General features: G+C 37.9%; 1 protein-coding gene across 1 annotated transcript; it reads left to right on the top strand.

Annotated features, from left to right (window-relative positions):
- The first annotated feature begins 528 nt into the window (after positions 1–528).
- Positions 529–17935, top strand: LOC115919774. The gene is made up of 4 exons (XM_030973946.1): positions 529–915; positions 2051–2284; positions 2777–3064; positions 17787–17935. The coding sequence occupies exons 2-4, from the start codon at positions 2053–2055 to the stop codon at positions 17933–17935; spliced, it is 669 nt and encodes a 222-aa protein (XP_030829806.1). The 5' UTR covers positions 529–915; positions 2051–2052.
- Positions 17936–27198: the final 9263 nt, after the last annotated feature.

Genomic DNA, 27198 nt, shown 5'->3' with positions numbered 1-27198 from the left:
CGATTCCTGAATTCTCCGAACTATATTTTTATAATTCAATCAAATTTGAGGTGAATGTAAATCGTCACAAAGCAATGAATTGGCTCTATATACCATTCCGGACATTTCAGTGTTGAAAGATTAAAAAAAGGCCAGTTTTATGTCTTATTTTCATGTAAAAACGGTTGGGAAAATTAAAAAATTGGTTGGGAGAATTTGTCGCACAGTGACGCCTTCAACGAAAACCATAAATATCTTTGTGGATTGAGAATTTTTTAATTGTTTGCATGTTAGAGGGTTCGTACGGTAGAAAGAATAGAATAAGTAACATGTCATACAAAATTACGCAGTTTTCTCATCAACTTACAACAATGTTACCGTGTCACAAAAAGGGTATTTTCTTTTCATGTACAAGTTGTAATTTTATTGTGCATCCACCGTTAACGTTTTACCAATATGTATATTTTGCTATATAATTTTAATGTTATTTTTTAATGTAGATATATTTTTGAAATTCCAATTATGTTATTACTGCAAAAATATTGTCAATAAACTATTTTTATATCGAATTGCATTGAATATGTAGTATAATTTTGGGGTCCAAAATACAGGGCAGGGGAATATTTCAGTTCTTTGGTTACATCTCAGGTTTGCCTTTGTGTCGAATTTGATATAAATAACATTAGGATCAGTATACCACAAACTTGCAGCGAATATGCAATTCAGGTTGAAATAACAATACGGCATCTTTCTATAAAATTGACCTCGGACCAGAATAAAATGGATTAACATTTTTTCCCCCCTCATTGTTGCTTTCTTTGTGACAGAATACTCTACGGCACCTACTCCGGTATTATAGGCCTTCGTCGCGGAGATTTTCGCAACCGTTGACCGTAGATAATGCCTTCTACTCTGTAAAGTATCCCCGCTTTAAAGGTATTACTCATTAAATGTTATTAGTCACCTCCATCTCATTCCTACTTTTTGCCTTTTTCTCCCCACATCCCCTAATGCATTCTAAATTTAGACATATTCACCGTCTCCGAATCTAATCTTCTTATCAATTATCCTCTATCTCTCTGTATTTCTCCTGTCTGCTTTCCGAACCTATGCCTTTTCCCGTCTAATGCTTTTGATATTACATAGTTCTCTCTCTTCTCAATTCCCCCTCTCCTCCTCGCCTTCCTCAACATTCTTCCACTTCACTTCCCGTCATACCCTTTTCCACCTTTTTTTCTTCTTTCATAAAGTGATCATCGCACTATTATTAGTCATCCCTTTTACAATGAATGTTCTTTATCTTATATTGTTTTAATTGAAGACGATGGCCTATGATTAGCACTTTTAGTTTCTGTATCTTCACATTACATGGAAGAGTATTTTGCTCTTAGTTTTTCTATCCTTCGTACAGTTGTCAAAAGCTTTCTGTAAATAGTCAATGCAATTTTCTTCGTCCGCTTGAAATCGATCTGTACTATTCATCACAGAAATAGTACTTGTTTCTTAAAAACAATAAGGAAAACGTATGCTGATGACAGCAGCTTCTCTGTTGATTGTGTCGTTTGAATGTATCCATACACGAGATGGAATCATGTCTCTTTCTTTGTTACTTTTCATGTATCACCCGTTTACACCGCAATACCATAATCACTGCTACCCACCACTGAGGCTTTATCCACCAATATCACTACCACCACCACCAACACCTTCACCACCATAAACACCTTTCCTACCACCATCACCACCTCTAATACCACCACTACCAACAACATAAACATGCCACCACTACCAGCACCATCATCACTACTGTCACCACCAACAACTTAATCACCACCAACACCATTACCACCACCAATGCTACCACCATAACCGCCGTTACCACCATCATCACCATCAAAAACCATCATCACCATCTCCCCTATCACTACCATCTTAATCACCACCAGTACCTCCACGATTACCACCACTACCACTACCACCACCATCACCACTACTACCACCACCACTACCACCATCACCACCATCATCACCATCGTCAAAGTTTACCTTTTGATATTGTATTATCTTCCAGGTATGGGAACAGTGTGCTCCACCCCAAGATCCACCACAGCCATTGAACCAATTTGTAACGAAACTCATTCCAAGGCATTGCCAGACATCAAACAGAGAGACAAGAAGTCGACCAGTCAGAGAAACTTCCATCACCCCACTTCCCCCATCAAATTCCAGCAAGAAAGCATTGATATTACCTCTGGGGATACGCCTCAGAAGACCCAAGGGTCGGCCAGCTCCAAGGAGCGTCAAGGTAACTACCATAACCTCTCCAACAAATCATTTACATCTATAGATTTTAAAAATTAGTTTTCTAAACGTACTGCAATCTAAAATATTTTAGAAAGTGTCCAACCTTTTTTCACATTCGTTTTCTGTGGCATAATTTCTCAGTAGAATAGTTAAAATTTTAGGTTTAATGTAGTCCAGAATTTGGCCGGTTCTTTAAATTCCCTACACACTTCATTCAAGCCGCCGAAGATGGCGTTATCAACAAACTCATAATTATGCTCACCAGCCCAGGCTGAGAAGCCAGGCGCGTTCGGTTGGTAGCAAGTAAGTAGGGGTGGTGGCGTTGGTGTGGTGGAGATACAAAATAAATAGGTCAGATTCTGGACTAGGTTTAATGTAGCCTAATAATGTAACTAATAAAATAAAATAAATTAAAACGTTAAGTATCTATAGTTCTAAACATGCACGAGAATACAACCGATAGTCACTTTGTACATGACATTGCTATTTACAGAAAAGGGAGAGTTGTCTGTGAAGGACGAGGAAGGGTTCAAGCACCCATCTTCGCGCCCTGTCAGTGGGGCTGCTTGGGAGGAGCTGGTCAGAGAAGACTTCTTCAAAGCTGGGGCAGACGAGGTCATGAGTTCATCCTCCAAGAAAAAGAACGATGGCGCCAAACGATTCGCATCTCCAACCCACAACTGGTTCCGGAACCGCATCAAGAGCACCCCAGGCCGAATCGAGAGGAGGGAAGAATTCAAACAGGCCCACAAACTCACCACCACTGGAAAGAAAGGCAAAGGTGAGATGAACATTAAATCTCTTGTTCATTATAGGTTTGTGACTTTAATAGTGATAGAACAGTGGTCTTGTAATCGGGAGGTCCCGGGTTTGAAACCTATTCGATGCGCTAGTGCCCATTGGTAGGGCAATAATTCTCCATTTCCAAATCCGTAGGTCCCCAGGGTGCATAATAATGTTTTCCTTTCTCAGCTTTCAGGTAAATTAAATCATCTTTTAAATAAAATTCCATCATTTTTTCTGTCTGTTACCATAGTATAAACATGTAAAAGAGCGTGACAGCACATTCTTATTAAGTTAAGGGAACTCTCTTTTACAGCATTGGAAATGTTTAGTTTGCATTAACAGAAGAAGAAAAAAAAATCGAATTCAAATTTACTCTTAAAAAACACCTTGAAGTGATTCGTTTAATACCTGAAAAATTTGATATAGACTTTTCATCACAACTATCACGCAAGGTTTTAGTTTTATTCCTCTTATTTTTAAAATGTCAAAAACTGCTTGCAAATCTGCGCCCGTATGGATGTGTGTTTGGTGTAGGTGTGGGTGTGTGTGCGGATATGATTGTGTTGCGCGTGCTCTTGACTTGCGTGTGTGTGCGTTAAAATGGTTGTAAGAACTTGCACAATCGTTGTAGTGTGCATCGTGTAAATACGCTACCAGATACGACGCGGCACCAACCGTTTGCAAGGTAAGTATTTTTAAGAAACCCCTCTCCGTCCAACTGGACCAGAAACCCAGGGAAATTACCCCCTAGGAAAACCTCTCCCCCGAAAAATACACATCCGAGAGATTTGTTTGTATAGTTTCTCTTATCATTAAATGTTTACGTCAATCGTATAAATATTATGAAGGTCAGATCTATATTTTGCAGTCTTTAATAAGCGTAGTTATCTTTGTTTAGTTTCATCTATAAAAACTATAAAACTATAAAAGACAAAACTGTCTAAACTTTGCTTCAAGTATTTTTTTTCGCGGGCAGGATTTAGGGAATACCCAAAGAGAAAACTGGTACCTGAATAACTAGGCCAGCTCAATTCCACACCAAGTTAAATCTGTTGAAGCGCCATCTGTCGTTGACTATTTACAAACTTCTCGTGGCGCTTTTACCAAGAATGCGCTATGCTTCGGTCATGTGGTGGGTCTCTCAAACTCACGCAGTCGAAAGACATGAATTATACAAAGAAAACTGATGCAACTCACCCCATTCAAAGTGCCGATGTATGTACAGTCTCACCTGTTCAACTTTTCACATGATTAGTAAACTTATCTAAAACTAAATGGTCGTCAGGCGAGAAACAGAGCAAATTGAACACGATATCAAATACTTTCGAAAAATCAACCTTAGGCATTTTCGATAGCCTTATGCGTCACATATTGGAATGTGCACAAACACGATAAAGACTTATCACGTAATGCGAACATAATATCTATTAGATATGAAATACGGAATTAAAATTCCCCTAATTGTGTTGATTTTCCGAAAATAGTTGAAAATCGTGTAATTAATTATCACTCAACTACATCATGCATAGGTACACATTTTAAATTATAAATTTTAACGGAATAAAAGAACATCTATGGGTTTCGACAACAGAATTGGTGCTAAAAAGTCAGTTATGTGACAGCTATGTGTAAACTAAGTTTTCACAACGAAATATACTGCCAAAACCCAAGCTTTCAGGCAATGTTATTAATACAATAGAGAGGGAGAGAAAGAGTTACAAAGAGATGAGAAACCTTGTGACGTCTATCACATGAATAATTCGTAGGGATGTGCCGAGCTTTGCTTAATGGAGGTTCATGGCCTCACACAGGGGTGCTAGTAATAGATGGGTATGAGTGCATTTTTCACGTGATACCTACCTAGAATAATGAGTTTCCATGGTTGCTCCAGGCAAAATAGAGGATGAAAGTTCATCTCCCTGTTTTATTTAAGCGAAGTGGATGATTACACGTGTGTGTTGTGCGCGTCTGATATTTTACAAAAGCAGCAAAAACTTAGGATCAAACACAAAGGTAATGCGCCGAATTGAGAATAATTCGCATCATGTACAAAAGTAGAAAGAGTGTTGCATAGCTCTTGACATGTATGTAGGGAAGATGTGAAGTTATCCGAGTACAATCTTATCAAAATTACGCCATTATTACATGTTAATCAAGCACACATGTAATCTCATTAATTAACATTGTACTAAAAACACAGCTCAGTATGCCATTGTCATATTAGATGTAAGGCGAAACTTTGCGTATGAATATACAAATGAGTTCTGAAAGGCGCCATTCGTCATGCGCTGTAAGATTGAATTTAATTTCGGAGACGCTATTGTATGAAAGGCCTCATTTCGTTTTAGTATTGTGGCGTCACTTTATCTACTATCTTTAGACGACAGAATTTGATTAATATGCGGTCCAAGGATAGATTTTTTGTTGTTGCAAAAACAAAGGGACTTCAGCTTATTATGAATCTATACGTTAGTAGCTATGATAGTTGCGAGATGGGCGGAAAACAGTAGACGTGGAAGTAACCATTAATCTTATTGCTCATCAATTATTCAAAAAAGAAAAAAGAAAAGAAAGTAATTAACGGTGGATTGCATTTTACAACAAAGTCTCCATTAGCTTGTACATGATAAATCGGATATCACATGACTAATAATACACCAAAAACCAGACATCAATTTTTCTAATTTGAGTATTAAAAGCAAAGCATAAATGCATTTTAGAAACGAAAAGAATCATGTAAACGAAATCATTACTACATTAGAATTATACTGTAAATCACCTGTCATTGTAATGATTTTAGCAGCAACACGAGAGAAAATGAGTAAAAGTTACAATACGTGAAAGATAAGTTCATTGAGATAATTTCATTTAGATAATACTGAATAAAAAGAGGGAAAATAAGTTCTTAATCTATTTCCGGATGTGTCAAAGGTTGCAGCAGTGTGAGAGGAGTGTGGATAGAGAAGTTGAGTGGAAGAAAAACCCACGCAATTAATGACAGTTTTTCGCGACTTTGCACCTCTTTCTCGCTTGATAACGCAGTGTATCGCTATAATCACATCGTCTTAGAATTGTTTTCCTTATGACCTTATTTAAATTCAATAAGAACGTCGAGCTGCTACATTCGGGCACGGGCTTGCAATACAATTTAAGACTGATTATACGAATTATTACGGTCCTCTTGGGTTAGGGGGAAAATAAACCTACATCTGGTGACGAATTTACTATAGTTAGATGAATCCTGGGATGTTTTATGCTTCCTTTAGACCATGATCGCACTGGTAAAAAAAACAAGCCCCGCGTTAGAATGTATTCCCTCCTGAATGACACTACACGCTATTTAAGTTTAATTATCACCATGGAAATTGTAGCGCCTTCGTACAAACTGGAGCAGCAGTGAGATTGGATGGTGAAAAAGTGGCCCCAAGTTCGAGGCATAACTTTGTTTTCATATAGGATAGTTCATTCCCTCAAACTCTCTATCTCTCTCATTTTGTATGCGTATCTCATCATATCTCACCAATCCCACCATCCTCTTTTAAAGATTAATTTGGACATTCTCTCTTTGCTGTTGCAAACAAAAAACTTTCTCCCCTCTGTATCCTCACTATTCCCCCTACAAAATAATCTAGAAACGGAATGTAGCTTTAATTGTCACAATAAAAATCTACATATCAATAACGAGTAGAAATTCAATAAGAACATTGATGGTAAAGATGTATCCGTTTTGATTTCTTAAGAAAGACATCTCTGACTAAAAGTCCTATTTCTGACAAATGTACAAGTCATCAAAGCATAAACAGCCGATGTGTATTATGACTTTGTGACGAGGCCTCTTGAAATTCAATCAAACTTGACTTCGCCGCGTATACTAACAACGGAAAGCCGTTATTGATGTTCCTTGTCATTGTGAGAGTAAATTAGTCTACCCTTCCTCATCACTTATTAATACCCCAGTCTCCGAGCTCCATCTCCTCTACTCGATGGAAGTGTGTTCTGTACATTATTATCTACAGGTACACGCCCATCCAACAACCGCTCGAAAACATGAACATTTCTTTGTTTAGTTTGCGTATTCATTTCAATATTTATGATAATATATACATGTATAAATACAATCAAAAGCCGAAACAAAAGTAAGGCTTTTGCGAGTTCCTTTTTATGGCCCCATTACCCTTTTACAATATTATTATGAGATGCTTTAAATCTAACCAATATGACTTTGAAATCCATTTCATGATGAGGAGTAACTTGTTTTTTTTTTCCATGGATACCCTATTCATAATATTTTTGCCACAGGTAAATGAGTTCCAGAGTCTTTAAAAAGTGTTTTCAAAATCGCCTTGTTCCAAGGTTGGTCTTATGGCACCAATGTGGGTCAGGCCATTGCATGTGCTTCTTTGGTCTTAAATCCTTTTAATAGTTAAATTATGCCTCTTGCTTCAGTGCTTCGTTGTTTAAAATGATGCAATTTATCTAGGCTTTCAAAGAACTTTTTTTTCAACCCATAGAATACTTTAACTATTTTAAACAGCCTACTTACTTCTTGTCTCATTATATCTGAGTTCTCTCTGCTCACTGTCTTGTCCACTGCGCCATTTCACATGTGTAAGGAGCATAAGGAGCTTATCTCGAATAACGAATTAAAACTTAAAGGTTATTAAACCCAAATGCAAGAAAGAACACATACATGATAAATATCGACGAAATTGACAGCAGTCTTTCATAAAAAACACAACATCCCAAATAAAATTTACCTATTTTGTATCACTCAATGAGAATGTTACTTTAAACAAGGGACGCAAATGAAGTCAAGATTGTAATCATCATTATAAACGAAGAGAATATCACAACTTTTGTTTGTAATAAGTATTTTCTTGAGTTTGAGTTGAAATAAACACCCATTTTCAACTGCCTAATAGCCAATGTAAATAAATAAGTAATTGTTTTTGGAATGAGATAACACACACATAATGGCTTTTGACCCACATTCATTGCTTTAGCCCAAACTTGGTTCGAGAGGATTTTGACAATAATATTGTTGAATCAGTCATCCTTGGCAGCACAAATCTAAAAATGGTATCATTAGACAGGGTATTAGTTGTTCTGTACAATAACATATGATTCAAGGTCACATTGATTATTAATTAGTAATTAGAAGCTACAAGAAATGGGTACACCTTTGTTTATATACCCAGTATACATCACTACACATAACACATATTAACACGTATGGTGACATAGAATCATACATAGAAGAAAGGGGTAAAAATCAGGAGCACCTTGAGTGTCAAGTCTGACAGATATACGATCGATATACAAGAACCCAATATTATTATTATTATTATCATTGTTATTATTATTATTATAAGCACCGCCTGAGCTCATAAAGACAACTTCATACAATAAACATAGTATACGTGAAGTTGTGAACTATCCATAGTGGAAAGCGGAAGGCCCAAACAAAAAATGTGAGAGAGAGAAATAAAAAGAGGGAGAGAGAGAGAGAGTGCAGGAAAGGGAAAAGTTGCCTTGAGATAGTATCAGGTGTAACAGCTAAAGACACGCTGTAGATACCAAGATTATTTTGTTCTTCTATAATTAAAGATATGTGATATCCTGCAAGAAGATGCTAAAAATGTATGATATTTTACAGTGATGGACACGTGAGAGATTAAACAAATGATAAAATAAAAATGAATGAATAATTGAGTAAAAGTGGCAATTTGTAAATTTTCGCCCACAAGGTTTTATCATGAGGTGATGACCTTTTTAAGATAACCACCACTGCAAGGGAGTACTCTAAGATGTACGTAAATAACAGCATAAGAGTATGAAAAGGATTAAGAAAGAGCATGAAAGAAGGTAGGAAAGGCAAGGGAGGAACAAGAATAGACAAAAGAGAGAAGCAGGGAGGAAATAATGCTGGGTAATGGGAAAGAGAGAAAGAAAAAAAGAAGGGCTGCAACAAACGGGAAAAACAGTAACAACAGAAAACATATAAAAATTAAAACAAGGAACGCAAGAAAAAAGTTATACATAGAAAAAGAAGAAATGAAAAAGTCCTTGAATTGAAGAAGGTAGAACAACAATAGCTATGTTGTAAGAGGAATGTTCCACGAATTTTGGCGCCACCTGTAAACATGTTAGAGCTAAAAATAACTTTGCGACACGCATCCATGATGCAGACGATAGAGATCGATTCGACACATGCCGTGATCGTCGAGGACTTTTGGCGTTCACATGTCAATTTCACGTTATCCATGTGTTAGGAAAAGCAGAGGCGGTCTTTGATGATTCAGATAATGAAGAGGACCTTTACCCTTCGTCATACAAATCACATTCAGACGCGGAAAGGTGGACAATTATAATAGGCCATTTTCGGCCAGCAGCCAGGTAAAATAAAAACATCAAGTAGAAAGTGGTAACTTTTAACAAATGAAATTTTGAAGAGGAGTACACTATCACGATGACATTATCAAAAAGTGAAATGTCAAGCTATTTTCGTAATGTAACCAAATTTAATGCATACGTCTTTGTGAAGAGCCCCAATACAAATTATTTCATTCACCTGATAACAATAATAGTATTTTAATAGTCAGAATGCAAACTGCATAAGTGTTGCTTGATAGGGCAAGCCACACTTTTTATCCTACCTGACAACAAATATTGTATGCAGTTAGGATTCTGTCTATTAAAATACTGTTTTTCTTAGCAGGTGAATGGAGTAGTTTGTATCGAGGCACTTCACAAAGACGTATGCATTAAATTTGGTTACATTACGAAAATAGCTTGACATTTCACTTTTTGATAATGTCATCGGGGTACTGCACTCCTCTTCAAAATTTCATTTGATTAAAGTTACCACTTTCTACTTGATGTTTTTATTTTACCTGGCTGCTAAGAAACCAGAAAGCACATGTATTCTTGTAAGTAAGCAAACAGAGTACCGACAAGTCCTCTCCGAGGGACTCGGTATTGGAATCAAAGGGCGCTAGCGCACCGATTTATCTTTGAACCCGGGACTTCCAGATTACGAGACCACTGCTCACGATGATCAGCAATATGGGTATTAGGAATGTAAAACTTTCAGGTAGTAATTATGCATAAACTGGAGATAATGAATTGATAGGAATCTCATGTTAGAAACCAGTTAGGAGAAATGAACAAATTAATACGAGAGACGAACATTGAGAGCCTTCAGCAGGTGAAGAGGGGGGAAGGCGGACATGCTTGATGAGGAACAGACAAAGAGTAAGGCACGTATTGAGAGTATAGTCAATATGGAAAGGGGTAGATATATGAACTATGAACGTGTGTAGAGAATGAGATGAGGAGAGAGTGAAGGAGACGGATATAGGAAGGATACTCTATATCGATTCACCAATGTTAGCAGGCAGGGTATATTGTTGGTTTGGGCATGGACTCATCTCTCTCCGGTGTAGGGGGTTGGACGGAGATGCGCTCGCCATGACTACCACAACGCACATTAGCTGTGTACGTGATTATGTTGAATGCAGACAGCACGCCTCTGCTGGAATGAGGCAAAGAATTGTCTCACATCACACAACAACCATGTAGAACATTAAACCGAAAAACATCCTAGAGTAATAATATATAACCACTAAAAGTGAGTTATTTTCAAGATTCAAGCAGATGCCAATAGCGACGAAAATACGCCCACATTGTTTTTTGTGCTCATATATTTTACTATTTGAATACATTATAGGGAAACAAAAATAGACATCAGAAATAAAGAGTTATTGATTTCATTGAAATATTCCATATAAAAGATAGGGAATAATGCCTCGAAGATAGTATACCACGTCATAGGTTCGTACTAAACTGGGTCAGGTTTGTGTTAATAAATTAGGAATGAAGGAAATAAAAGGGAGAGAGAGAGAGAGAGAGAGAGAGAGAGAGAAAGAAAGAGAAAGAGGAAGTGAGACAGAGGGGGGGGGGGGGGGGGGGGAGGGAGAACAAGATATGATGGAAAAGAGTATAAGTGTCACAAAAGTCAAAATATAATAAATGGGATACAAACCTATTAGCCTGACCTAAGCATTGTGATGTGACTATCGCATAAATGAAAGAAAACTTTAACGGATAGATGACATCTACCTGATCTGTTATTAATATCCCTGGTATCTTACCTCGTAACCATGGTAACGGATAATACTATTGATTCCTTCTCTTGTTTGGCCTTTTTCACAGAATAGAATTCATTGAAATCATCAGTCCCCAGGGACGGAGTGTTGGGAAGAAGAGAAACCCATTATGAGCTGTTCTACTATTTCAAATACAATGTATAACTTTGCGCACCAGTTGAGAACGAAAAATGCAAGAGATACAAAAAGTGAGAAGTTGGGGAAACCAGAAAGACGACAAGAGAGTGAGAGAGAGAGAGAGAGAGAGAGAGAGAAATAGAGAGAGAGAGAGAGAGAGAGAGAGAGGGAGAGAGAGGCGATGAGAGAAGGGCAGGATAATAAGCAATATGGTGAATAGGAAAGAAAAAAAAAAAAAAGGAGAGATGTATCTCAAATATCAAGCGTACTGCGTGCAATTAAAGCTAGGGTAATAATTTTTAAAGCTCTTTGGAAGCGCATAGGAACGTTACATATATTGACGTATTATGCGATATACAAGAACTGAATATTATTATTATTGAATGTGTATGATCATCTTTTTCTTTTAATACACAAACATATCAGCCGCCAAAGTTGCTTGGATTTTTAGAAAGATTTTCTTCTCTTTTCATTTGGATAAACCAGGGAGATGGGAGAAAAACTATCCGATAATTATGTACGTATATTTATTAGCATGTTGATTTCAGGTTACGGAATATGACTACGTGATAAACAGGTTGCCATCATCTGCCAGTTGCGTTTTTGGGGTGGGATGGGTTCAAGTAGAACACTTTCTACGCCAATGCTGTAAACAAGAGGAACTATTTAAGTTAATGTAAACCCTCTCCTTTAAAAGCGACTACAAACAACGACGATGCTGTAATGTCACCATTGGATCAAACACACGCGAATACACAGACCTGCCAAATATTAAACTGACGGTGGTACTGAATTGAGACTACGTTTTGTCGTGACGTCAGTGTCAAGTCCTCGTGTGAACAGGTGGTTTTCCCGCGAGAAATCATGGCGCGCATATTAGCGGCCTTGCTGTCCATTTGGAGACCCTACCAACCCCACCATCATACCGTCTTGCCTGCAATGAACGATGAAATAAAGCAAGTGAAAGTAATACAGTCAACCGGTGCAACGTGCTGATGCAGCATTGATTTTGGCGCCTTTTTCTATACTTGGATACAGGAACGCAAAGGATAACGCCAGGGAAGATTGCCCTGATTAGAAAATATGAGAAATGATGCGAGGGCAAGAAGTGAGTGGTGATGAGAGACATGATAGAGAGAGAGAGAGATAGAGAGAGAGAGAGAGAGAGAGAGAGAGAAGAGAGAGAGAGAGAGAGAAAGAGAGAGAGAGAGAGAGAGAAAGAGAGAGGGGGAGAGAGAGAGAGAGAGAGAGAGAGAAAGGGGGAAGAAGGAAAACAGGGGAGACCGTGACTTACATGCATTGCATACAGACATAAAAAATACTTGGGATTAAGGGACTAGCCAGAAAAGAATGGTAAAAGGGAAAGATAAAGTGAAAATGTTGGTTGATTGATTGTAAGGAGGAGAGGGAAGAAGACAGAATGAATTAGAAAAGGAAATTAAAAGATTGACGTAGAGACAGACAGAAAAAAACAGAAAGGGGGATTTAAAGATATGTATTGGTAAATATATTTCAAGAAAGAAAGGACGAGAAAGAGAGACAATGAGACAGAAAAAATAAGAATAATACATGAATAACCAAGAAGCTCACCCATCGACGCACTATTAATCAAATCTCTGTCTTTAAAATGAAACATTCACTACGATCAATACTTAAGAGAGATGTTCTGATGGTGATATGTTTGTACTTATCTGTAATTCACTTTTCACTGAAATCGTTGAAATATTCATAAATGTAGTTTTGAGGTGTGTATAGTACTTGATTTAAAAAACAGCATTTATGAGAGTTACTAGATTCAACATTAGTTCGTGTATTGCAAAATAGCTATTTGATGTGGACGAGAGATTAATTTTGTTCGCAGAAGAATGTACGTTAAAAGAAACAACATTAACAAGGAATATCATAGTGTATCGGTGCACAAAGGTCAATCAGCATATAAGGAGATGGCTATACGAAGAAAAAATGGACTGCGAAAGGATGGGTAAAAATGAAAGCAAATTAATGCACAAATTTGAACTGACGTTACCCTGGAAACGGATCGAAATTGCGTTGCAGAGTAATGTGCGCGTCAAAAGTGGCACATCTGCCTATTGCTATAGAGAACTGACCTCTGAAGACTGGAATAAGCGAGATTAAAACTTGAGTGACCTTGGATTGCACTTCGTTATAATTTTGTGAGTGGCCCAAAATAGGAATAGATACAAATTGAACACGTAGCACTAAACATTAATGACAGAGATTGATCTGGCGAATATTAAAAATGGTTATGAATGGTATGGTTCATGCTTGCTTGAAAACTGATGGATTGATATTTTCATTTGACTATGATGCGTGCGTTTGCGTGTGTGAGTGTGTGTTCATAAAGCGCCTTGTTGCGCAAACAGAGTCTCCTCTCTTCTATAAAATTATCAATCTATTTTTAAAATAACAAATACCTCCAGAATATTATATGTGAGGATTAACCGGTTTTGCTGAGAACGAAGTAAAACAACCGCAATGACTAAAGGAAACGTTTGAAATCTCCTCGGGACATGGCAGGGAAAAAAATCGATTAGTACTGAACCGCGCTCGGATTCACTTTGCTTAGTGCAATCAACAGGGATTTAACACACCTGTCCCCGAAGAATTGTAGGTTCCTTTTTACTTATTACCCTTTCCAATCAATAACCATTGCCTCCTCTAGACAGCCCAGCGAGTACGATCCAAACTATGGTTGTATTCTTCAAAATTGAAATAAAAATAGTGTCTACTATATATTATGTAGACATTAATTTTGTTTTCGTGAGCAGACTTACAGTTTTAAGTTTTGTTTCAATTCAAATCCATACAAATCAAATTTTATGAAAGTATAAAATACAGCTTACATACAATATAGAAAATAGGTCACAAACGAAATGGAAACATGTCTACAAATATACCAGAATTATACAAAGTTAATCAACAAAAATGATTTGGGGAAACTGCTGATAAAAACGCAAGGTTCTGTCGAGGCAGTCCGTGCTATTAAAAGAATAGAGAATAAAGGTGTCATCAGCAAGAAGGACAATTTTCTTTTGGTTTTTGGTTTGTTGTTGAGATGCGTGGATCGTACAAGGAAGATATTTGGCAGGTGCTGCTCTGATCAGACAATCTAAATAGAAAAATGATGTAAGTACACTCTATTACCATGACAAACGACTGAAACTCTTGTGTTTTCTATTTACCGCTCGCACACTTGGCTCCACTTCCATCGCTACGTTACATGCGCTAATTAAACAACTTTTACACCTTGCAATTCGCATTTACTGTCTGTAAAGCATCACTCTTTAAATGGCGCATCAATCAAAGGCCGCACTAGCCGTTGACGCAGTCCTACGTCAAACAGATGATGCCTCATGTGGATGAAGTATACGTTAAAGTAGAGATTAATGTGGAAGCTTTCACAGCTGTGATAAGGAAAGTCTCTTTAACGCTCAATTACAAGATAGTACCCTTTAATACTTGATCGATCCGTTGGAAATCCTTTACCGCGTAATACACTTTGCTTACTTTGTGCCAACTTGGAATTATTCCAATCTTTTTGTGCAAAATGAAATATACACAGCATCAGCTTTAATTGATTGTTCATTGCATTACTGACGGTTGATTTCAATCGCACTGATAAGCATAAAGCACAAGTTCAACATTTAATATATCTACTTGACAAGAAATGAGGGTGCCTAGACGTTCTACAGGTATATTTAATGGATCGTCTCACATTTCCAATAAATAATGTCCCGCATCCGGTATCGAACATTCCCGTGTCGCTATGTGACCTTTAATGCCACAATAATTATAAACCATCCTTTCTTTAAAAAAATAAAAAACGCGCGGCATACTTTTCCCGCCATACCCACACATTTTTTAACGACGCGATTATATAAGATGCGGTGTACCTGTTTCTTATTTTTCTGATAATCATATCAAAATATGCGCTTGACAAACCAGTTGTCTGAAGTATTCTTTGTTCACATAAAACCCTTTAATAGGTGTGTAATAGTATATGTATACCCAAGAAATACACCATCATTTTTGTTTTAAGTAAAGATACTCTAGCCAACCCGAGGTGGCGCCTTATGAATCTGTAGGCCAGAGCCATCTAAACACAGAGTTAGGCCAACTTGGTCTCACTCGGTCACAACATGGCGTATATCCTTTTGTTTTGTGCTTGCCAAACAAAGCAGTAGTCGCCATATTGTGTCCAACTCGAACCGGGCTGGCCAAACTCTCCTAATCAATGTCACTGATGTAGGCTGGAGTCCCTTTAAAGAAAAGAGGACGCTACCATATAGACGCAATATACTAGGGGTTGGGTTGGGGGGGGGGGGGGCTGTAGCCCTCTAAGAACTCTCGGTATCTTTTATACTGACCTCGTTTGAGGAGGCTTCATAAACTATTTATAATCATTAGTTCAAACAATCAATGATGTATTGGTTTTTAGGTCAATGCCGCTCAATAGATTGAAGTCAACATTAATATACATTAAATTTAGACCTTTGATGTTTACATTGACAGCAACTTTTAACGATTGCTTGCACGGTAAACTGCCGCACTATACCATCTTATCTCGAAAAATATCATTTTGAATATTCCTGCAGCCAATAGCTTTAATGACTACATTTTAGCAGGCTTCATAAACATGATAAAACTTGTTTTAAATGATTAGATCAAACAGTCACTGATTTGTTGGTGTTTTAGTCAATACCCATCATCAAAAGTCAACATTATTTTACATTAAAGTAGACCTTTAATATTTACATTTGCCAACCTTTAGCGTAGCTCGCACAGTATATTTCCGCGCTATAAAAGCCTATCTCGAATAATGTAATTTTGAATATTCTTGCAGTGATTATCATCCGCGATGTATTCAACCGATCTGTTCAAAGCTCCTTGCTAAAGCTCGCGTTGAGAATAAATGGTGATGATGTGAGCGGCGTCGCCATGGTCGCTCCTGATTTATGCATTTGTGAAGAGTCGGGTCCCTCGCGGGAAAAGTCATTTGCTATCCATGTTGTTTGTTCCTTTTTTGTGCGTGTGATTTTTGTTCTGCTCGTATGGTGGGTGACTAATGCGCTATTGAATCATTTTAGCTGAATAATTGCACATTGATGTACAACATACCATATGTGTGTTTGTGGGCAGTATGAGGAAGCAGTGTGGATAGGGAGGAATGCATACTTTGTTTCAGAAACATTTTGTGAAGCATGTAAAGGACAAGTGAATTTTCAGCCGTACATGAAGCGAATGTAATATAGGAGAAGTATATTGAATTCAATGCAAAATGGATTAGGAAAGGCATGTTGCCCTAGGGCATAACAAAATGGTAAAACTCTTTTATACATCAGCCTTATTGTTCAATAAATGTAAGATAAATGGTAACATAGACATCGATTTGTGAGAAAAGAGCAATAATGATACTATAATATAACACGCACATACATGTATTTAATTGCTATTGATTAATTCGCAACAACAATGAGTATGCAAATGATATTTTTGTAAATGGTTAGACAGATAATCTACAGGTGCTTAAACTGAAGTTTTAAATACTTTTCGCAGATGTATTATTAATTTTTCTGTGAATTATCACTGTCTCAGATAAGAAATGATATATTATGATAGTATGGAGAGAGACAGATATTTCTCATGAAGAGGTTGCAACGTTTACGGTATGAAATGAGAGCTGACATGGTTGGGAAATGTTAAATGTAGAGTGGTAGAAAGTTGGATAAAAAGGAAGATATTTATGAAGAGAAATGAGACGAGAGAAATAGAGGAAGAGAGAAAGAGAAGAGACAGAGAGAGGGGGTAGGGAGAGAGAAAGAGAGAGAGGGAGGGCGAGAGAGAGAGAGGGAGGGAGAGAGACTCTAAACTGTTAAAGAGGGTTACTCTCTACGACGTACAGTCCGCACGCTTGATCACGTAGCGTATTCTACGACGCTTTTTGCAGTGGAGCATTGCAATCGTTCACCTGCCCGCATACGACAACCGACACAAAACATTTTATTTCAGTGCTCTCACTTGCACTCGTGCAGACGTGTTGTGTACCTAGCTCCACTGCTGTGCAAACAGTGCAACAGACTGTCTCAATGGAGTCCGAGGATAGGCTTTAGTGATTTGTTAGCTTCATTTGAAGGATGTGTACACCTGTATCAGCACGGGTTTTCCTCTTTCATAAACTTCGCAATGCTTACGGAATAAATACACTCCGGTGTTATCTGCAGAGTCCTCATCATCGAAGCACACGTTTATAATGTGATGCTGCAGGGAGAGAAGGAGACGAACGGGGCACCTCTAAACGGAAACTTATACCGGGATTAATACTTGGGAGGCTACCTTCGCTATTTACATCATCTGACAGACTTTAGCAGACGACGGGAGTCGTAAGACACATCTTTAGTGGATTTCCTGTAGGTTTTGGCGCTCTTTGGCGGCTGACCACAGTCTTAGTTCATTTTCTAAAGGGAGGTTGTGCGACAATCCGTAACTTTGTCTTGGTGCGGGATATCGTGCCTGCTGACGGGGAAGATGAGGGCAGGAGATCCTCCACCGCCAGCGGCTGAGAAAGAACCTGAGAAAGGGCCTGTCCCAGAAAAAGGGCCTGCCCCAGAAAAAGCTCCTGTCCCAGAAAAAGGGCCTGTCCCAGAAAAAGCTCCCGTTCAAGATGGGACGCCCATTCCCGGTCAGGCGGAAAAACAAAAGGAATATCGACAGATTCGAAAATGCAAAAGTGCCACCTTCAACATCGATGGATACAGTTACACAATAGGTGAGTTGATACAAGCTTTTTAAGGGTTATCCTCTGACATCGCAACGGGAGGGTGGGGGTATCCCTAACTACATTTAAAACAAAATCAACCTGAATTGCGTTTTCATGGAATCCAAAATCCTTGGTTTCTCTTTTAGTGACAATCGCAGAAATACCCCGACACTTTTATGTTCTGTATTTACAATGTAGATTTTTGTAATGATGTGTTTCTATTCGTTCATTTTCGCTGTCTTTAAACAAAAGAGTTAATACCCTTTTATTTAAACTAATACATGCTATCATGCAGGCCTGCTATCATGTCAGTTACGTCAGTGCGCATACAATAGTCTATTCTTAAGAAGGGGTTGGTGAATAAATCACCCCCACTTAACATAGACACAGTTAGTGTCTACGCCACTGAACACACGTGTTGTAGTTCCAACTTCAGAATTTTAAGAATATTTCATTTTTTAAGATAGAAGAAGAGATATACAGATGATGCATATGATATTACCCGGACAACGTAATTAGTTATATAAACTGTAATTAATTGGAAATAGCCTCAGCCATCGTTGATGATTTTATTGTCAATGACAAAGGACTCCCGTTCGTTCAGCAATGATTAGAAACTGACGATGTCATAGAAACGTCAGTTTACTTTGTTTACTCAAAAAAGCTGAGAACAAAATCATGTGTATCAATTGGCAATTAACATGATTAATGGCGACCGGAAAAATTGCCATATTTCGTACCCAAGTTGGTAATATCTATGTTTGCATCTTCTTCATTGTGTCTATTTAAATAACATAAACTTTAATGACACATGTTTGTTTTGTCCCATACACAGATTTTTGTGTATAGTACATTTTATATTAAATTTTCATGTCACGTGTTGGTTTTGTGTCCCATACACACATTTCTACGTATCATAGTGCATGTCACTTTCGGCACGACTGAATCAAGTCTTTTCGTTTTGATCAGATTATATACAGCAATTATTTTGTACTACATAATCAACGTTTCGCAATCGCTTCGAGGCATGTTCTTCCCAATGCTCATAAATGACTAGAACTAGATTTTATCTTTTTCTTTATCTAGTGTGGTAAGATTTTCTCACAAAAGCCTCCAAAACTTACCATATATATGCAATTTGCATTCGAAATAATGTCATTTCAATAACGTGTAACAGGTGAATGCAACAGTTTCCTTACTAGAAAGAACGATTTATTTCACATTACACATGAAAATATAAATAGGTTCGTTAATCCGCATATACTATTATATTCATAATATATGGGGGGGGGGGGGGGGGGCTTGTCATCATGTCCGGGCTTTTAAACTAAAGCAAAGTCAAAGAAGTGTGTTTCTGTGTTTTATTTATTTTGAGAATGCATGTAAGCGTGCAGAAGAATCTTGTTAATTCCGAAATAATGCTCAGTGTACGGGGAATACTTTTGAATACAGGAACGAATATAACAGTGTAGGTTCATTACATGTTATTTTCAGAAAGACTTGTTATTATTATACTGTGACCTATTATACAGGTAGGCTTAATTGCAATTATACGCATCTAACTGCTTCTCATCCCTTGGTGTCTTTTTATGTGCATTTTTAAATAAGTAATTAATTCGTCTACCCGGGCAATTCATGCGTTACACAGTTTTACGGTTGGATTGTTTAAATGGTACTCTGTATTGATTTTCTGTGTTTTAATTAAGTTTAAATGAGCAGCGCCTCAAGCGGAGATAATGGCGTATTAAATTAGCAGACGGATCACGTGACACACTATTAAAAGCAACGTCAGCAACATCCGATGTGCGATCCTTATAAATGATATTTTTAATCTCGCTTTGTACCTTGTATTGGAGCCCATGGGCCACCCCTGCCCTCCCCCGCTGGGGCCTATGGACAACTCTTGCGCCTCCCCCGCACACACGCACCCACACGCACTCACACTCACCATCACGCACATTTACTCAACATTCCACACACTAGAGGGAATCGAAGTGCCTATGTTGGATTTTCTCGTAATTATCTCTCATATCAAATTTCCATTATGTTTACCTCTCTGAAAAGTGCATTTTCCCTTTCTCAAGTCATCAATTGAAGCCATTTTCTTTTCTTTCTTTTTCATCGAAACGTTTTATAATTGTTTTCTTCATGGAACATCACTATAGCTACTTTGACCCCAACATTCTTTTTCTCATCAAGAAAAGCTGATGATATGACAAAAAGCAGAATTTTCAAACCTGATGGAGATCCATATCATACATGTGAACCTGTAGCATTCATTGTTCGACATGGTTCATAATAAAGCCACTATTCATAACGAAAATCATTAGCTTTGCGTCAGTGATATTGATTTTATATCCATCAAAAGATCCCCAAGTCCACCCTTGAAATTAATCAATGCTGTCGTATAATGAAACATGCCATGAAGGGATTTTTAAAATGAATAATATGAATAGTATGAATTTTAATATGACTAGTATGAAAGGTTGATATGGTATTTAATGGACGTATTGTCGACATTTGATTTTCAATTGACAGTTGTCGATTGTGTCTTGAAATTAAAGATACAAACATATATCTGCACTGTACTATGAGCGTTTAGTGGGCATCTCCTTGGATAGATACACGAGACTGTTTGCGGATAATAAAATTCTTCATTCCACAAAAATGCAGCGATGCAGAATGTTCACAAAATTGGTTTGAGAAATGCTGCCTCAATTAGTTTAATTAAATCATGATCATGTTTGCGATGTTTTCATTTCATTTAATTTCATTTACTTCATTATGTGGTGTGCTCCAGCCACCATTATGGTTGAGCAATCGTAATTATACTCTTAATCACTTACGGTTGAAGAAAGACGAATAACATGTTTATATCACTTGTAAGATAAGTAAAAAGACATAATGAATTTAAACATGGTGGTAGCGAGAGCACATAATATACTGCATGGTATACTATGGTTTGCGGGCAATGCCCAGCTAGATACAGATTAATAAAGATTGAACGAATACATGGTAATGAATGGAAACATCCAACTCCGCCTCAAACGAACTTTGCAAAGCAATCATTCAATTCGATTCGAATCTGTAGATTTATATATAAACGAAGAGTGCTGTCATATACAGAATAAGAAATAGAAGCGAGAGATGCATGTCCCCTACAAATCCGAAAGGTTTGCAAAAACCCTCCATCTCCTCTCCCCGGGCACTCTACCGGTGGATGGCTTGTTAATGGCAGCTAGTATGAGGGGCTTTTAGAATGATTGCAAGCGAATTAGGTGTATTAGAGTATTGCCTTGATGAATCAGTACTGTCTCTCCGATTTCCTGGGATTTGGCCCTAAACAAGAGACAACATCACCGAAGAATATGTCCGCATAATTTGTCCATAGACCTTGTGGGAGAAAACAGCCCACATGTTTCGACAAAAGTACGGTTACTGTTGAATTTAGTTACTTGGGGCCCATTTTTACACACAAATTACATACAGTCAAACCTTTCTAGTGGCCATCCTACTATAAAGACCACCTGTCTATAGTGGTCATCTATCTTTTACTTTTTAAACTTCACGCCCACCTACGATTGAAACAGTACTTGGCAGGACATGATGTTTAAAACTATTGTAACCTTTCTTTTTGTTATTGATACCACTATACTTCGGTAAAAATTCCATTCATGATAATGTTACAGAAAATGCCATTATGAAGTCCTAATTATGAAAGCTCATCATCTACGCTCATTAGCTTAGCCTCGGTATGCGATGAAGCATTATAGGAAGCTATAATAGCAACATTAACGAAGTGGCCCTGTCCCACCTGCATGGTAGTAATAACTTAGATCCATGATTAAAGATACTATTTACCTCAAGGAATATCCATCTTGTTGATATCAAGTCATATAAATGGGCTCTTTTCAGGGCCAACCAAGCAACCCTGTCTAAAGAATACGTCTTGTATCCGCAAAACTCGCTAAAATGTATCATCACCATGGAAGCCTTCACAGATTACAATATATGTTGTGATCTAACTCGCGACACTGTGGATCTAGAGGTACGGAGTTTGAATGGCGCTAACGTCCTTTGGCAAGATATTCATCTATATTTGTCGCACTCGACCCCAGGTGTAGGAAGTGGATACCCTGTTTACCAAACGTCAGAAACCAGGGTAAAACAATACAAGCACAATTCTGATTGCAAGATTATTTCCTTTTGATGCATCTTCTATTTTCGAGTAGTTTAAATAATGTAGATGTATGCACAGTTCAATTAATTTCGGTTTCTAATGCAATTGTTAATATTTCAATAGAAGGGCCTACCTTTAATTTAAATACGCAAGTTATCATTATCGGGCTGTTGGAACCGGGGCTTATTGTAATTACTGGAAAGTACGTATGCAGGCAACATTAATGAAATCACCCAAGGCAAAAGGTAAACGCGAAAGCACTTCCTCCATTAAGAATGCATTTTGCGCTCAAAAGACAAACCATTTTATATATCATACCACTAACTTATTCCCTCAAATGACGCGAGCAGCCAGTAATTATGCTTGCCTAATTCAAGTAAGATGGTTGCTTTCATATAACGACTATCTCTTTAATCAACTTAAGTGCCTTGATGGTAAAATCTGGACAATCAAAATTGATGACAGTACCTAGGAGCAAAATAAAAGATGTGTGCTTCAATTGCATTCTTTCATTTAGAAGAATATCATCATTTATTCTTGTTACAAATATTGAAGGTATAACAACATTTGTTCGAATTAATTAATTCATTCATTCAGGCAAAGACCATACACGTGTTACGTATGTCGGTGATTAAACCAATCTTATAGATCATCTGCTTTAAGCTATTTATTTAGGCTTAGTCGTCTTGTTTCAAAGCGTATGGTATCTACATGAAGAAAGAAAAAACACTGATTATTAACATTCACTTATGTATCTAATACAATCAAAATAGTCCCTCATCATCATCCAAAGTATAACCACATCATGCCAATAATCATGCAAACGTTATAAAGTTTAACGTCTTCTATCAATAAAGAAACATAGCAGGAATTCATAAAGCTAAATCCATTGCGCTCTCTTTCAGTCAATATACATTTTCATAGTGAATCCGAATAATGAGTGCTAGAATTGGGTATTTAGCTTTTAGGCACGTAACGTTACCGCCAGTGAATGCATTGCTTTCCTACGGTACGAGGTCATAGAGGCGCCATGTTAAAACAAGCTTTACATCGATACTCTCAAACGATTACAGACAAGAAACTTGTCCCAAAATATGACCCTGTCACAATCACTTAGCATGGCCCGGTCCTGTTACAACCCTACAGGAGAAAATATGTCATGCTTTGGCTTAGTGATGCTATGGATTACCTCTTACAAACCAATAGAAAATAAGAAGCTGCCGCTATATATCAAAGACGAAAAGAAGACAGATTGAAAACTGGGAGTCGTAACTGGCGTCGGGTTTTGATGTTGATGTAATTTGATCATAATTTAATATAGATTAATGCGTCTAGATTAGTAAAAACGACAATAATAATAATTTATTTATCCGTTTTCTTACGAATGAACGTCATTTAGGAGTCTGTAACTATTTCTGAGAGAGAATCAAATACTCCGTTCCGTCACTTCCTTTGTAAAAGTTGATACAATTCATTACTAATATTAGTAATGTTACTCTATTATCTGTTATTCCAATTATTCAAATATAGTGTCCTCGATGTTCCATATACGCTGAGCATCAAAGACAGAATTCTTTTCTTTAACTAAAATTTCCACTTTGCTAATGAATATGATATGCCGTGTCCATTCACCAGCCGGTTTCACCGTTCTCCTTTGTTCTTGACGAGAAGAGTGTATTGGAATGTGCTTCGGTTGCCCTGAAATGAAAAGAAAGACGCTACTATTAGTGTATCAATTTCAGTACGATCCCAGCATGGTAACATTCGCGCGCATTATTGCTTCATCCACGACGGTACCTTATCGTATTACTCATTGCAACCATCTTACCCGTCATCCCAATTACCATCTGGTATCTTCAATCGCCTCTTGCCAACTTCCAGAAAATGCACATGACCTCCCTTTCAAAAATCAGCTGCCATACCGCCTTCCGTCAAAACCCATGAATAAAACATCCCCATGCGATCCAATTCTATCCCTAGGAGGGATTACTTGTTACCGCTGTAGAAAGCATTCAAGTCCTTGTAATGCCTAATCATAAATATCGCTGCTCTTCCTTCCCCCATTGCCATAAAAGCCCAATTTGTATCATTGCATGTCTACTGCGGATACTTCGAGACAATTTGGAGACTCAATTCCATTAAATGTCATACAATCAGGTCATAGACAGTAAATAGATGCTTCGTGATGAGTCCTTGCATCATAGGACTCCGCTTTAAAAACGTATATCCGGATTGTTTTGAAAATCTCGACCCTTCCCCAGGTCCCCTACTTAGCCCAAAACCTAAATTGTCGCATAGAATTGTTGCTTCGATTGATGGGGATGAGCATGATTCTTTAGACAAATTATTGAGAAATAAACATCGTGAAATCCAAAACTTATCCAGGGCAAATATTAGGCAGTCGTCCGATCAAGATCAAGATTTATATAGAACACATTTTGTTCAACTCAATCGAGCAATGCTGATCGAGTTGTGCCCATCAGAGCTACTAGTTTTCTGAAGTCTAGATAGGAATGTAGTATGACGTAATAAGCAGTTTAGAAACTCACAGGCTGGAAAGCCTGGAGCTTATTAACGTATGTTCTCTCGAGGCGTCTTTTGCTTGACACATGACTGCGTCAGCACCTGGCGCGATCTGTGATGCGTCATGTATTGAAAGTGACTTCTATCGAAGAGTAAATGAACACTGCAAATACCTAATTACTGCATAGCACTTCAAGGAATAAATTCCTACCAGGTTTCCATTTACTTCACCTGGGTGGAGTGTGGCAAATGTAGATCAATGTCTTGCCAAAGGACATTAGTGCGGCGGCGGGAATCGAACCGCAGACCTTGTGATCGACAGTCCGGCGACGTATCCACTCGACCACAACACCTCTAATAACGCAATCGAAATGACGCCTTGTGTGAAAACAGCCATGAAGACAGTCATCAAGTGGTTGTGAGTCACCTAGATTAACTCGATCTTACCGAAATATCTTGAGGGAATTCATTTGACCGAATAGATGATGCTGATTTTAAAGTGGCCGAGATGTTTAATTCCATTGATGAAATGCATGTACGTCTAACACAATCATAGTCACTGTTTATTGACTTCTTAACATGGACTTATATCAACAAAGAACTTGGCATTTGTCAATGTTTGGTAAATATTTTTATTCATTCCATTCAATATTTATCAGCCATTTATATATTAGCTTATGTTACTTTATTTGTATATATTTTCTTTCTCTCTCTCTCTCTTGCCATTTTCTCTCCCCTTCGCAGCTACCCTTTTCTTGTTTCCTTCATCGTTTCTGTCCCATATTTATCAGGATAGTCTCTCTTTCTTCCTCCTTTTTTTACCTTACTGACCCCCTCTCATTTGTGCTGCCTGTGTGTCTCTCCCCCCCCCCCTCTCTCTCTCTCTCTCTCTCTCTCTCTCACTCCCTCTCTCTCTCTCTCTCTTCCCTCTCCCCTTCTTTCCTTTTTCTCTCTTTCTCTGCCACCTCTCCCCTCTCATTCTCTTTCAGTCGTATCTGTCTACCTCTCTCTTAACTCTCTTTTATTGATCCCTGTTGTCCCTGACCGACACATTTCTCTCTCAAGGACCAGCCTGGATGAACCCTTACTGACGCACGTATTCGTTTCAAACAATCAATTTCAATTTGTTAAATTTCATAGGTAGAACGCCACCAATCCAGGTCGTAATAAATATGGCTTTGTGAAGACAGTCCAGTCAGAAAGTACGATCCCTGCATGCGGTAGATGCGAGGGTACAGTTGCTTGTTTGTGCGATACTTCTTCCCGCCATTTCGAGGAATCGGTTGGTCAAATGGAAGAAAGAGCCAATGATCTCCGTCGCACACTTAGGCGTTATTTTGATCGCTTTCTAACCTCGGCCATTTAAGCTTATGACCGGAATCAGATCATGCGCCATTAATTCAACTCAACGTTAATTTTGCATTTACAAAGTTCCTCTCACGTGTTGAGTCATAGGCCGCGTCACTCACCGATGCAGACCTACGTCAATAAATGCAACATGGGTAATTGTTATAAAATGTAGTATAGAAAAAATTACAAAGACGATTAGCAAATTATCACAATGTCGACATGGTGTTTACAAACTTTAGTTAGAGAATAGATTCATATTGTAATACTGGACACCCAGTCAAATCGACCAACTGCTCTGAAACAACTGACCTAATGCCATTCAATGGAATATATGTATTCATTTATTCGTTTATCTTTATTTTTATCCATCTATTTACCTATTTGCTTATTCACTCATTCACTCCGTTCTTCATTTATTTATCAATACATTTTGTTATAGATTTGGTTCGGCCTGTCGTCGGTCTGGTATCAGTGTCGTTGGTGTGACATGCTCATACTTCAGACACCAAGGGCTAAATGGAAAAAGATGAGTCATTTTCAGGAATCTCTCACCAACATTCAAGAATGCCCACTGTAGCATTATTCTAGCTGAAGACGTTCAGCTGCGTCATATACCCCTAAAGCTTTGTGAAATGCAAATGAAACGCTGTCCATATTTCCGTCCACATTCTATAGGCGCGTCTGCATGGCGTGCCTGTACAGAAAATATTGCTCTGTTTGGTCTTGTACTGTAGTTAGTTATCCAAATACAATGTGATCATTTTACGAGTATTTCAAAGTGCCCTGGTAATGATATTGATATTGCATGGAGTGTTTTGAGAATTTGAGGAAACACACTTAATATTTGGTTTATTCATTCTCTTGAAATTTGCACAGTCATGGACGGACTTCAAGTGTTATTTGAATACATGTATACTGCCAAAACATCGATTAACATGATCAAAGTGCTTTACAGGCGACGTAGAAATGCCTACTTGTGTTTTTTTATCGCAGATTGTCAAAGGAATTGTTGA

The sequence above is a fragment of the Strongylocentrotus purpuratus genome, unplaced genomic scaffold (genome assembly GCF_000002235.5).
Source record: "Strongylocentrotus purpuratus isolate Spur 01 unplaced genomic scaffold, Spur_5.0 spur5_scaffold_7, whole genome shotgun sequence".
Lineage (NCBI taxonomy): Eukaryota > Metazoa > Echinodermata > Echinoidea > Camarodonta > Strongylocentrotidae > Strongylocentrotus > Strongylocentrotus purpuratus.
This window is presented reverse-complemented; position numbering and strand designations above follow the sequence as displayed.

Excerpts from the sequence above, each read along its gene's own strand:
- LOC115919774 (XM_030973946.1), top strand. The coding sequence starts at position 2,053 with ATGGGAACAGTGTGCTCCACCCCAAGATCCACCACAGCCATTGAACCA. Across the intron at positions 2,285-2,776 it reads CAGCTCCAAGGAGCGTCAAG|AAAAGGGAGAGTTGTCTGTG; the intron begins GTAACTACCATA and ends TGCTATTTACAG. Across the intron at positions 3,065-17,786 it reads CACTGGAAAGAAAGGCAAAG|GTTTTGGCGCTCTTTGGCGG; the intron begins GTGAGATGAACA and ends GATTTCCTGTAG.